Source organism: Carlito syrichta, unplaced genomic scaffold (genome assembly GCF_000164805.1).
Source record: "Carlito syrichta isolate Samal-C Ts95f unplaced genomic scaffold, Tarsius_syrichta-2.0.1 Scaffold301792, whole genome shotgun sequence".
Taxonomy (NCBI): Eukaryota; Metazoa; Chordata; class Mammalia; order Primates; family Tarsiidae; genus Carlito; species Carlito syrichta.
In genome coordinates this window covers 264,168-278,455 of record NW_007245888.1, presented here as the reverse complement: position 1 = coordinate 278,455, position 14,288 = coordinate 264,168, and the positions used below count along the sequence as shown (strand labels likewise).

General features: G+C 43.2%; 1 protein-coding gene across 1 annotated transcript in view; it reads right to left on the bottom strand.

Moving 5' to 3' along the window:
- Positions 1–14,288, bottom strand: part of LOC103257555 (protein furry homolog) — a 252,276-nt gene that overhangs the window by 107,826 nt on the left and 130,162 nt on the right. The window contains exons 18-19 of the mRNA XM_021710998.1: positions 3,531–3,789; positions 1,748–1,930 (exon numbers count right to left, since the gene is read on the bottom strand). Of these exons, the coding sequence (XP_021566673.1) occupies positions 1,748–1,930; positions 3,531–3,789 (442 nt within the window). The remainder of the gene's footprint in view (positions 1–1,747; positions 1,931–3,530; positions 3,790–14,288) is intronic.

The following is a 14,288-nucleotide window of genomic DNA, read 5'->3' as shown; positions in this document are numbered from 1 at the left end:
CAGCATCGATCTCCTGGGCTCTGGCGATTCTTCCGCCTTAGTCTTCCAAGTAGCCAGAACTACAGGTGTGTGCTACCATGCCCAGCTAATTTTTTGATTTATTGTAGAGATGAGGTCTCGCCAAGTTGTCTCGAACCCGTGGACTCAGGTAATCCCCTCACCTCGGTCTCCCAAAGTGCTGGGATTATAGGCTTGAGCCACCGCTCCCAGCTACTACCTATTTTAAGTCACTGGCCTGGTAAAATAACCGATAAACTGTTAACTGTGATTAAATTTTAGTCACAAAGAAACTAAGGACTGATCACACACATTCTTTGTGATAGCTACACAGTATGCAGCTATTTGATAAAAGAAGCAATTGGAAAGGGCACAAGAGATAGTATCTTGTGAAAATTCTTCTACATAAATAATCTATAAATGCATATATATATATATATATACACATACGCATACACATTTGCCATCCTTTACGATGGGGAAACTCAGAAATATAAAATTATTCACCTGTAAACCTTACAAGAAAGTCTGAACGTGTGATGTGTGCATAAGAATTGGTTTTAAAAAGTTGTGGCTGGTCAAAGAAAGCTACATATGAGAAATATCCTCCTTGACACAGTCTGGTTGACTTAAGAACATGGGGCCTTAGAGGCATATATATACACATACGTGTACACACACACACACACACACACACACACACACACACACACACACACACACACACACACACACATATATCTGGCTTTAGATTCCGGTCCTGTCACCTCCCAGCTGTTGATTTTGACCTCTCTAAACTTCATTCTCAGTATCTGTACATTGGGATAACAACAAAACCAATTCTTCGGTTATTGTGAGGGTTAAGTGAGATAATATGTGTAAAGCACTTAGCACAGGGCCTGACATACACATAACTATTATTATCATTACTCTCATAATTAGAAACTTAATACAGCATGTCTTAGAGATCCATCTAGCAGATGCTAGAGATGTGGCCCTGAAATAGATCAGAAAGAAAAAAATGCGAGTGGAAAGGACTGTGACAAACATGAAAATATTTTGTAAAGACAGTGACCATATTATCATAAAAACCAAGATTAGTGGTTTAAAAGAAGAAAATAGAAAGTGGTAATTTTGAAAGTAGTATGTGACATTAAAAGCTGCTCTTTCTTTCATTAACACATGCACCGGGTTTGGCCCTTCGAGGCAAGCCACAAACTATAATATCTGAACAAGGGTGTACAGCGCTTGACCGGGGGTCATGCTTCATAATTGGCTTTCTTCTTCCATCTCAAGAGGATGTGTTTCTTGTGAAGCCATTTTTCTACCGTCGTCAAGATTAAGCAAGTTTCAGGCTCTTTGGTATCTTGATCATTTAAAATGGGAGATATTTTTTTTTCAAGTTTATTCCCTAAATGTAATAATACGTTCTTAATTAGATGTATGTTAACCACTATAAAGAGAATGGTCCTCAACCTGAATTAATATTAAAATTGTTCACTTCTTAGCAAAGAAGAGTCCTTCAGGAACCAGGAATGGTCATTTCTGTTGTTCTTAGACTGTATGACTCATCTCTAGTGATCAAGAATGCTATCACATAGCTAAAAACCCAACAATAAATGAAAGATGTGCTGAGACCACACGTGACACAAAAGTCCATGAAACAGTCATGCATTATTTGTAGTTTTCAATCTAAATTTCAAAAGAGTTGAGAGTAATACATTGAAAACTTTAGAAGAATAATCCATACCTCAGGCTGACCCAGGGCAATGAATAAGGCTCGAATTTCCTTGAGTATTAAAACGGAGAGTTTGCGTGTGGCCACTTGAAAGCTGCAGAGTAAAACCAAAGCAAACCCTTCCACGGCATGGAGCACGCTGCAGTGAGGACCTCGTTCCGACTGGATTCTGTGACTGGAGCCATTGGGAATTAACTGTCGTGCAATAAGTACAAGATTCTATATTCAGTCAAATAATAACGGAAGGAGAAGAAAATGCTTTTCTACATCCATCTTTCAGCACATTTGACCTTGTAACATTAAACTGCATGAACATGGTTTAGACCCAGGCATGTCTATGAATTCATTATCCATGAAATATCCTAGATCCCTTTTTCTTTGTCAGATCAATCGTGGCTTTAAAATATCACCAACCACCTGTTACCTCTGATGAAAAACAGCTTTTCAAGGTCTATTAATAGTAGCAAAAACAAAACTGCTTTCATCCACACCATTTGGGATTATACTATATATGCAATCAAAGTGGCCTAATTTGTTTTCACTTAAATTCTTTGTAGACTTTTGGATAGTATTAAACCAAATTTTCAAACATTTACTTTCTATTCAGATTTCCTTTCTTGCTTGTATTTGATGCTGATCTAGGTTTTACTTGGTTCTGTGATGGGCTCTGAGGGTTCCCAAAACACAACCAAGTAAATCTAAAGCAAACCCACCTTCATTTCCATTTTCCTTTTACAAGGATGCATAAGCCTACTTTTTTCTTCCTATTGTCTGCTGGCATGTATAGAACACAAGGAAGGAGGAGGGACCTGAATGCTGTCCCTGAGGTGAGCCTGTCCGGGACCCCAGCTGTTCCCCAGATGCTATGATACTGCCCCAAGCTTCCATAACCCTCAGACCCTCAGTTACCCTTGTCCCTAGAGAGACCCCTGTCTCCATCTGCTTGTCTCCAATGCCAAGTCTCCACTGTCCCTACCCTCCTCTTACAACACTCCTCTTCAATGCACTTTCCAGAATTTTTACCATTTAGGACAGGGCATGAAAGGATAAAGAAACCACAAGACTGCATTTTCTTCTCTGTGGATATTGGACAAAGCAACCTGTATGCTGCTGTCTAAAAACACAACCGATGGGCTGCGAACTTTCATGTATCTACCTCCACATCCACGTCCAGCTCTAACTTCCTGGCCTGTAGTTGTTTATTCTTGCAAATAGATGTGTAATCCTAATTCTCTGAAGAAAACAATCTCTAGTCCTTGTCTAGCCTTGTTAATGTTAACGAATCTAAGAGCCTGAGGTGGTATAGTGTGTCCTGAGTTCCTTGGGTCACAGTGTATGCCATTGGAAGAACTAAAGGCCACCATCGGGGAGGAAGCTCTTACGTGCTGTGAAATTAAAAACTCCAAAGGCCAGGCGTGGTAGCTCACGCCTGTAATCCCAGCACTTTGAGAGGCTGAGGCGAGAGGACTGCTTGAGCCCAGGAGTTCAACACCAGCCTGGGCAACATACCAAGACCTCATCTCTACAAAAAACTAGCCGGGTGTGGTGGTACATGCCTGTAGTCCCAGTGTCTTAGGAGGCTGAGACTGAAGGACCGCCTGAGCTCAGGAGGTTGAGGCTACAGTGAGCCACGATAGTGCCACCACAGTCCTCCAGCCTGGGAGACAGAATGAAACTCTGACTCACAAAACGAAACAAAAGAAAAACAAAACTCCAAAGGTTCTCGGGGCTGCCACTCATCCACATTTATAGTGCCTGAGAGAATATACATTCACGGGGAGAGTGTGAAGATCACCTCTGAGTTTCTGATTTTGTTGGCTTGCTCGTAGGCTTTTCCTTGAGTCTGTATGACCAGTTTCCACTGAGTGAGCAGCTGCAGTAGCAGCTTCAAGGATGAATCAAGGAGCGTGTGGTGCATGTCGTTCACTTCCCGAAGCAGGAAGTTGGTAAAGCCAAATAGCACATCTTCTCTCCAGTCTGAGAAGTCAACAAGTAAACCCTGGAGCGAGTTTTGTGCGATATGTCGGAGTTCATCATCCATGTGAATCGAGAGCCTGTGGAATGAATCGAAGACAATAACATCACTCACTTCAGTAACTATTCTTCTAGAGCCAAGGAGGAAAGTGTATAGGTCTCTGCTGCTACTTGTGTCTGAAAAGTGCATTTCTCTTATTTACATTTTTTTTTGAGTCGGGGTCTCACTCTGTTGCTCAGGCTGAAGTGCAGGGGCATGATCATGGCTTACTGCAGCCTCGATCTCCTAAGCTCAGGAGATCCTTCTACTTCAACCTCCTGAGTAGCTGGGACTACAGGTGTGTGTCACCATGCTTGCCTAATTTTTAATTTTTTTTTTGGTAGAGATGAGGTCCCGCTATGTTGCCCAGGTTGGTCTTGAACTCCTGGGTTCAAGAGATCCTCTTGCCTTGACCTCTTAAAGTGCTGGGATTACAGGTGTGAGCCACTGCGCTTGGCCTCCCTTATTTTTTTCCGCTTAGTAAATGACTTAAATGAATATTTTTTAAATGGTATTTTTAGAATAAAAGAAGCATTGCAAAGATACTATTTTCTTACAGTATTCACCCAACCTCCCTTCATGTTAACATCTTACATAACCACAGCATATTTATTGAAACTAAGAACGGATTCTGGTACAAAGCTATTAACTAAACTACAAACTTTATTCAGATTTCACCAGTTTTCCACTAATATCTTTTTTCTGTTTTGGAATGCAATCCATGACACAACACTGCATTTAGCTGTACTGTATATGAATACATTACTGAATACATTACTGACTACATTACTGAATACATTACTGACTACAGAATAGATTAGTATCAAATCCTATTTTTAAGGATGAGAAACCTGTGTACTGGAGAAGCTAAAAGACTCATCCAGAAGTTCAGCAAAAATGAGCAATCAGTTAGGCTGGTGGTCCTAAATCAGTTTTGTTTCTTGGGATATTTGACCATGTCTGGAGACATTTCTGGCTGCACAATGTGGGACATTTCTGGCTGTGCAATGCGCCTGCATCTCTCTAGTGGATAGAAGCTAGGCATATTGCTAAACACCCTACAATGCACAGGACAGCTTCCTATGACCAAGAATTTTCCTGCCCCGAATGTTAATAGTCCCAAGATCGAGAAACTCTGAGTTAGTCAACTGAAGAATTTCAATGTATTTGTGGTTTAACCAAGAGCATTGCAATAATATTAAGTCTCGACATTGGTACAGAGCATTACAGCTAACAAAATGCTTTATGTATTCATTCATTCATTTATTTAATAAACAGATACTTTGGGGAGCCTCCTAAGATTCAGGCACCGTACCCACTGTGCACAGCACTTAGGATTCAGTGTGTGGAGTTCAGTGTGGCTGTGCCTACAACACAGTGCAGGAGAGGGAGCAGCCAGCTTGCTGAAGGGTCCGTGGGCCACCCAGGAAGGCAACACAGCAGAGTAGAGGTCAAGAGTGTGTGCTCCGGAACCACTGTCCTGGGTCAGTGTCCTGACTGTGTCACTTGTTAGCTACGTGCCCTCAGGCTAGTTACTTAATCTCTCTAAGCCTCAGACCCCTCATTGGTAAATCAGGGATAGTGACTGTAACTGCATCCCATAAGCCTGTTGAGGATCACCGAATAATCTAGGTGCAGTATTTATTACCACATGGAGCATGCAGTAAGCACTCAGTGGATACTGGCCATTATTATTAGAAGAAAGCTGTATCCTGAAAGTTACAGGGCAAGAAACGTGATCAGATTCACATTTGAGAAAAAAGAGTCAGGCCGGAATAGGGACGATATCTTGGAGAAGAAACAAGGCAGAGAGAAACCAATGACTTAAGTGACAAGTGGTGAGAGCCTGACCCAAGGCGGGCAAGCACAGTAAGGCAAGGAGGGAGAGAGGTCAAAGAGATTTAGAAGACAGAATTTCCAGGACTCTAGCTTGGAGGTGTTCGTTGTCAGAGAAGAACAAGGCTGAGTCCATGGGGGCTGCCACAACCAAGAGATATTAGATATTATCTCTAGCAGATGACAGAAGAGATTGTGGCCCGGACTGGCTCAGGAATGTGCTCAAAGTTAATAATGGGAAGAGCCAGGATTTCAACTTCTAATCTTTAATCCAAAACATTCTCCACAAAGCAAGTCTGGTACAAGTTGCCCCAGTTACATCTAATGAATAGATAGTATTTCAAAAGCTTGATAAGATAAGCAAACTCCTTTCTTATTCTGTAAAGCATGAAATACAACCAACTGGTCCACATTTGACAACATAAACCAGGTAAAAAGCTCTTTAGTTCCCAGATTTACACCGAGCCAGGGTATATATTTTCTGTCATAAAAACATGTAACATTCTATAAAGATGCTGAGAAGAAAGCTCTAAGTTAATCCTTCATGGACATCTTATGCAATTCAATCTATAGTTTTTAAGTGGCTTATAGTTGCTGAAAGAAATCTAAGAAGCCTCTACCTTGGGCTTCCAGTCAAGGATTGCCTAAAGCAGGAATTTTTAGACTTTCTTTATATGTTTTTTTTTTTTTTAGCTTGGACATATAGTTTATTTAGAAATTAAATTAGACAGAGAGAGAAAAGTGACCTCCCCAAGGTAGAGGAGGGGGCCAGAGCTTAGGAAAACATGCCGGCCATGGCTCAAAGAGCTACATGGTCAGACCAGAGCTTAGCAAAACAATGGCCTGACTTTACATTTCAATCAGCAGCAGACCCATTTTTTTTTTCCAATAAAATTTTATGTAGCACTTCGTAATGGTTAATTCTATGTGTCAACTTGGCTATGTCTCAGTGCCCAGATAATCGGCCAAACATTATTCTAGGTGATTCTGTGAGGGTGTTTTTGGCTGAGACTAACATTTAAATCAGTGGACTGTGAGTAAAGCAGGTTGCCCTTCATAACGCGGGTGAGCCTCATCCAACCAGTTAAAGGCTTCACTAGAATGAAAAAAAACCCAAACAAACCTGGCCTGCCCCAAGCAAGAGAGAATTTTCCAGCCTTTAACTTTATCTTCAACATTGGTTCTTCCTGGTTCTACAGCAGACTGCTTTTGGATTCAAACAAGAAGCTTGGCTCTTCTGAACTTCCAGCCTGCCGGCCTCTGCACTGAACTACAGCATTGACTCTTGTGGGTATCCGACCTGCTAGCCTACTGTGCAGATTTTTGGACTTATCAGCCTCCATAATTGCATGAGCCAATTCCTCACAATAAATCTCTTTCTCTCTATATATACTTCCCATTGCTTCTGTTACTCTCTAGAGAACCCTGATAATATAAACTCTAATATATAATACATAAAATCCTCTGGTTAAAGTTTGGGTAAAAGGCTCAAAGCCCACCCATTTGGGGAGAAAACACCCCTTCTCTCCCCAAGCAGCTTTGAGTCTTCTCTGTAGTCCATAGTTTGAAAACAGTAGGTTGTGAAAAGCACCTGAAGTCATTTTCCCATCTTATGCTTATTATTCCTGTTTACTGCATTTATACCTGTCTATTGTCCTAGCTGCCTTAGAGAAATAGACTTCATTTTTAGAACAGGTAAGAGTATTATAGCCAGGAAGCACAGGTACTAAATAAATGTTAACTGTTGGTAATGATATTGGTCATTGTTAGGGTTGTATTCCCCACAAAATCCATATGTTGAAGCCCTAACCCCCCAGTTATCTTACAATGTGACCTTATTTGGAAATGAGGTCACTGCATATGTAATTAGCTAAGTAAGGAAACTGTCACATGGGAATAGGGTGGCCCTCTGCCCAATATAACTAGTCCTTATAAGAGAGGGACATTTGTAGACAAACAAGTCCACAGGGTAATGCCAGGTGAAGATAAGGGCAGAGATCAGGGTGAGGCTTCCACAAGCCAAGGAATGCCAAATAATGCCAGAAAGTCACAGAAGAAGGGTGAGATGCATGGGAGCAATCCTCTCTCATGGTCCTGAGAAGGAAGCAATCCTGTTGACACCTTAATCTTGGACTTCTAGCCTCCATAACTGTGAGAGAATAAACTTTTGATGTTTCAACCTTCTTTCTGTGGCACTTTGTTATGTCAACCCCAGCAAACTGATACAGTCATGCCACCAAGAATAAAAGTCATGTCATGGTCTATTTACACGAAGCCTTTACGTGAGGTACAAAAACCTCAGCTTTCTCCTCCTCATCTAACTTTGCCCTCATATGCAATTTGCAATCTAGTTCTGCTTTAACTTCTTCAAATCCACAAAGCAGCATCATTTTAGGGGCTCTGAGAATTCCAGTGCCGTCTCTGCTATTCTGGGTGGGTATGCTGCTTCTTTTTTTCAAATCAGAGCCTTACTTTGTCATTGAAGTTGGAGCACAGTGGAGCAATCACAGTCACCCTAGCTCAACCTCCTGGGCTCAGTGATTCTTCTGCCTGAGCCTCCCGAGTAGCTGGGACTACAGACATGCACTCCCATGCCCGGCTAATTTTCTAATCTTCTTTTTTGTAGACACAAGGTCTTGCTATGTTACCCAGGCTGGTCTCCAACTCCTGGGCTCAAGCAATCCTTTCGCCTCAGCCTGCCAAAGTGCTGGGATTATAGGAGTGAAACACAGTGCTTGGCTTGCCTCCTGAAATGATAGTGTTTACATGCTCCACCTTGAGAAAGGCTCAAAAATATTCCTGGGGGATGAGACACAGGACCAGGGAGGAGAAGGGGAGAGTCTGGGACAGAAGACCCGGCTGATCATAAAAGCAGAACGCCTGTAGAAGAGAAAGGCCCAGACTGTCATGGAACTGAGAATGAGTGAAAATGGCCATCAAGAAAAGTCTGTGGGCAGCAGAAGAGGGGGAAGGGAAGATGCTGTGAGAAGGAAGAGGTTCCTTCTCTGGGCTTGTGCCTTGAAGTGTATGGAGAGAGAGCTAACTGTCAGATACAGTTGCCATCTCTTCCACTCAGATCTCATTTTTACTTTTATTAGATTTTGACCAGATCATCACAGATCATCTTGTGAAACACATGGAATTTAACGCTGTAAAACAGAAAACAGAAAAATCATTAGCTATCTAAAAAGGAAAGGAAAGCTTAGAATTTAATGAGAAAGACGTCCAGCAGTTCTGAGTATTCAGGCTCTGCAGGAAAGCAGCTTGGAGGTGGCCCACAGATTTGCAAATCTTATCAGGTCTCCTTGTCCACTGAGGGTGGGGGCGAGGAGATAACAGTTTCCCCCACTCCCAGCTGGGCCATCCCCACAGACAAACTGGACCAGAGGCGAAAGAAGAGGCTTCGACTACAAAATAAACTGGTGCAATTTAATAATTTTAAAAAACTATCCTTTGAGAGAGTCTGGTGACAGTAATTGAAAGAGAGACTGTAGGAGAAAGCAACTTGTGAAGAAGTCTGACTATCTTGGGGGATTAAGGCAAAATTCCTGAGAAGCTGATCTGGTTCTCGGTAGCCCAAAGTGGAGTCTCAGGAACATGGTGACCCACAAATAGAACAACTGAGAGGCTTGGAAGGCGTCCGCAGGGACACAGCAGCAAAACATAGTGAAAGAACCAGTATTGCCAATATCAATTGCTGCTGTCCCTTCCAGGCAGCCAGGATCAGGAGTACTGGTCAGGCCTGGTGTGATGCTCATCCTCATATCAGTGGGCAAACATGTCGCTGCATCCTGCACAGGTTGCGTGTGCCACCGCACACAGCCCCAGACATGGGCCCTGTCTGTGGTGACCGAGAGCAAGCAGGTTGTGTGATCTCAAGGGCACATGATGTGTAGACTACGGTGTTACTGAATAAGTAAAGACGTGTCATAAAATGTGGGGGAAAATAGAACTTGGACAAAGCCACCTTCTTGGTCAGAGGAGACAAGTGACTTTTCATGGAAACACTCACCTAAAGGTGAGCTTCAGGCTCTGATGGCATCAGCTTAGTGGTTTTTAATAATCTTGCCGTACAGGGATGCACAAATGAAAAGGGGGTGATTTCAAATTCACAAGACACATCCAGAAGAAAAGATCAATTTGGAGAAACACCCTGCTCTAAACTATGGAGGATAAACCTTGAGATTTTAAAAAAAAAAAAGGCTGTTGGGAAGAGGGAAGCAACCCGCTGCCCACGTCAACAAAGTCAGTGGAGGAAGAAAGAGCTCGAAACTGAAGCCCAGAGACAAGGATTTCCAAAAGGAGGGCTTGCTGGCAGATGGACTGTTAGCCATCAGGGCAGTTCACTGGAAGTGGTGGAAAACTTTTCCTGGAGGGGTATTGAAGAACGGACTCTCATTTATTGACAGTGCTTTGAACTGCACCTCAGTTAAAATAAAGAAATATAAGCAAATTACTGAGGCGCCATATGCAATTGAGACGAGTTCTCTCTCAGTTACTCCAAACTACTAACCACTTTCCCCAACACAGGCACATGTTGGAAAGTGAAAGGAGACTAAATATTTAATATTTCTCAGATACCACAAAGGGTCGTGGAATTGTGTTTGCATTACCTCAGGAATTTCCACAAACTATAAAGAAATACCACATGAGATGTGTTTATTATTTTGCATAAAACCAGTGCCATTTGGTTTCAGTAAAACGCTACAGGTTTGGGTAATCGGATTGCCTTTCTGAAGTTCAATCTCCTTGTCTAAAAATAGAGGCGAATACATACCCAGCTTATATAATGTATATGAAATGTATTGTACAGCATGGTATATGTCCTTCAGATGTGAGGATGCCTAAAAATAATAACTAACATTTTGTTGAGAGCTTTGAAAGAGGTGGGAGATATCAAACAGCAAACCCTTAGTGCATATATGGCACTGCAGAAGTGACAGAGGACAGGAACGTGCGGACTGCTGGGGAAAAGGTCCTTCTTGTGGTCAAATGACAGAGCAGTAAACATCTGGGAGGGGAGAGAGTGAGAAAAAGATGGCGGCTGCTAAGGAGAGACATGAGCTCCCCCTTCTATGTGGAGAATCCTCAGGGACCGAGACAGCCAAGCAGGCTAGGCTCCTGAGGGCCTTACTGTGATATCAGCAGGCCTGTGTAGCTTCAATGGAGCCCACATGGAAAGATTCCTCACACTCAGTCATTATGAGCTGGTTGAGCAATACATATACAATCAGACATTTAGTAGCTTAGATAAGAGGATCTGTCAGCTTTATTCCATACATGGTTGTCATATTCAACATACAAATGTGAGTCTGAGGTGTAGGTGTCTGTGGTATTTAGCCATTACTGAAGATGTTGGGAAGAGGGCCTGGGAACAAATATGTGGGACTTGTCCTTGAGCTGCGAGGGACGGGGGGGCCTGTGTGAACATTGGTCATATTTTACCAATTATGAAGAAAACCAAGGACTCGAGTAAAAAGGTACCACGAATGCCATTGTGAAGTGTCTGGAATAAAATGTCTCACCCTTCTCTGACTAAACCATTGTCTCCAATTGAATCCACACACTGGCTATGGGGGTATAAGTGATGAAAGACTTCTTGTGTGGTCCTTGAAACACACATTTATTGCTATCGAATTCCTTCTCTTTTGTCCTTTGACCTTCTTGAGGAGATCTGAAGGGGCACATTTTCTCATAGGTTAATAGTACTCTGTGTGCAGGTCATTTGCTTGAGTTATCTTTCGCCTGAGAACAGCCTCTGGCTTCTTCGGAAGTTTATGAGAATGACCTCTTCATGGGCTTCCCAAATAAGTCCAGTCGTTTTCTTGATTTCCCCTTGTGACCTAAACTCTCAAGAATATTTATTTGCTCTGCTCCCTCATCAAAAACAGCATCCATTACTTTGGGCTTCATAAGAATATACATAATAATAAACAAGACGAACTATAAATAGCACTGGCATTCCAACCACCACGTCTGACAGGATTCACTCCCACCATGTCTGACACCATGGCCTGTGGGTTCAGGCCTCACTAGAGTAGGCCACCAAGGTGATTCCAGAGGTAGGAGTTTCCCACACAGACTTACAGCAAAACAGCATTAGTGAATTTACCAGAATGCTGCATCCCATTCAAAAAAAGTCACATTTCAAGGGCCTCTGTGTATATAATCACCCATTAGACCTTTATTGGATAAACTGAACTTTCCTTCCACCTCAATTTAACTGACTTTTCCCTGCAGACGCCTCCTCCCTCTGATTAACCACGCAGTGCATATACTATTTAGCCTTTTCAACGGTCCTGTGAGGTAGACGGTTTCATTCCAACTTTACCAAAATTTTACCAAGGAAAAAAAGAGAAGCTGAGGGGTTAAGTAACTTGTCTAAATCACACAGGAGTCAAATGGCAAAGCAGGGATCCCAAGCTGAGGCTTTCAGATGCCTTCATTTTCTTCCCAATCACTTGTCCTGCTTCCTCCGTCTTTACGATGGAGAGCCCTCCTTCTCCAGAGGTTCCCAGGATCATGGAGAGGAGACTTTCCACTCAGCAACCCCCTCTCTGGGGACACACATGTCTCTTATTTGTGCCACCCTGACAGGCTCTCCTTTAAGATGCTCCAGGCGACTCTGACTCTTGTCTCACGGTGTCTCTTTATTCTCAGTCTCTGCACTCATCCTGGGAGACTCAACATTAGAATGGATGACCCTTACAGTCTTAGTCTCTTTTCCCCTCCGCTTCCACCATCTCCAAATCATCATACTTATCATTCTTTGGAAATTCACCCTTCATTCCTCCCTGGGTCTTCTCCTCACCCAGAACGGAAACCCCTTTTTGATCCAGGCTTTTTTTTTTTTTCCCCTATCCTTCTGCTTTCCTGCTAACGGGGAATGTGCTCTTTGCTCACATTCTGGTTGCTAGGCCTTCAACGTATGTCCTTGACACAGAATGGAAGAAGGATCCAGCCTGAAGGCTACTGATGGCAGCAGAAACAGGTTACAGTGGGGCGCGGCATTGGCAGCTAGAAGGGTGGAAGGCTTTAGTCAGAGAGTGTCAGGGCTTGAAATCGTGCTTTTGAAGGTAACGGACCTTCAGGAAACCTTCACATCCAGCATTATCCTTGTGCTGTTGGACAAGAAGGAAGGAAGTGGCCGTGCCACACGTGGAGTGAAGAGAAACGGGGAATGACAGGCTCCATAAGCTATTACTAGAGAGCAAGGGGGTGATCAACAGAGGGGCCTAACGTGGGGCTCCATGGGGACAGTGGGAAGCCTCGGGAAGCCACCAGCTGATGAGCCATCAGGTGGGGTGAGAGCTTGGGTTATTCATTAGGATACTGACAGGAAGGGTACTCCCAGAAGGTGAAAGAACACGAGTCAGCTGGGTTATTCGTAACACTTCTTTCACTCAGTCAGCACAGATATTTGGTATCCTGCAGGCTTTCCTTTATTCCACCATAATCAGCTGAAACTGACATTTTTGAAATTTTTAAAATCATGGGATCTCCCCGCTTAAAGTGTCATCAGTCCAAACATCTCAGCAAGTACCTGAGATAAGCTAAATATCCATCTCCAAAGTCTTATTTCCATTTCATCATTAGGTTCCTAAACTCTCTTTCCTTTCCTTTTTTCCAAACCAATCATGGCTTTTGTTTGTCCTCATTCCATGCACAACATGTGTCTAATGATTTTGCATTTAGGTAATCAGTCATTTTTTATTTTTATTTTTGAGTTGGTGTCTTGCTCTGTCACACAGGCCTCAGTGGCATGATCATGGTTCACCACTGCCTCAACCTCCTGGGCTCAGACAATCCTTCTGCCTCAGCCTCCCGAGTTGCTGGGACTACAGGCATGCACCACCACACCTGGCTAATTTTGATATATTTTTTTGAAGAGACAAGGTCTCGCTATGTTGCCCAGGCTGGCCTCGACTCCTGGGCTCAGGTGATCCTCCTGCCTTGGCCTCCCAAAGCGCTGAGATGACAGGTGTGAGCCACTCTACTTGGCCACTTTTGATTTTTAAAGGCACGCATAACTGTCCATTGGAGCTTCGGATCAACATGAGAAACTATGAGATAATTTCACTCAAAGCAAATATATTTTAGGTGCCAGCTGGACTCTGCACTGGGCGGGTGATAAATAAGATTTGGGACAGCTTTCCAAAATACTGCACTAAACCTAGCTTAAGGCCCGCATACTGGCCTTCTTGCCCACTGGGGTGTCTGTGGGTCTCAGATTGGGAATCAGACCGTGCATGAACTCTTTTCAAGCGTGGCCCATCTCATTTCCTGTCCTACTTCTGTGCCTTCACTCGTGTCACTCTGTTAGCCTTTCTGAACTCTTCCCTTCAAAGGGAAGTTCAAGTTCCATCTTCTCTTGGGAGCTATTTGTTGCCTTCCCCAGTCCATAGTAGTATGTGCCTCTACCCACTGAACTCACATCTCTTACTTTTCTGTGCCATTAATTTGCACAATACAGGCCTTGGGTTGAGAGTTACCTTATTTGCTTACGTATATGCTTCTTTTTACTTTACTTATTTGTTAAGAGGCAGGGTCTTGCTCTGTCACCCAAGTTGGAGTGCAGTGCCATGACCATGACTCACTGCAACCTTGAACTCCTGACCTCAAGTGATCCTCCTGCCTCCACCTCCAGAGTAGCTGGGAATACAAATGTGCACCACCATGCCTGGCTAATTTTTTGCAGAGATG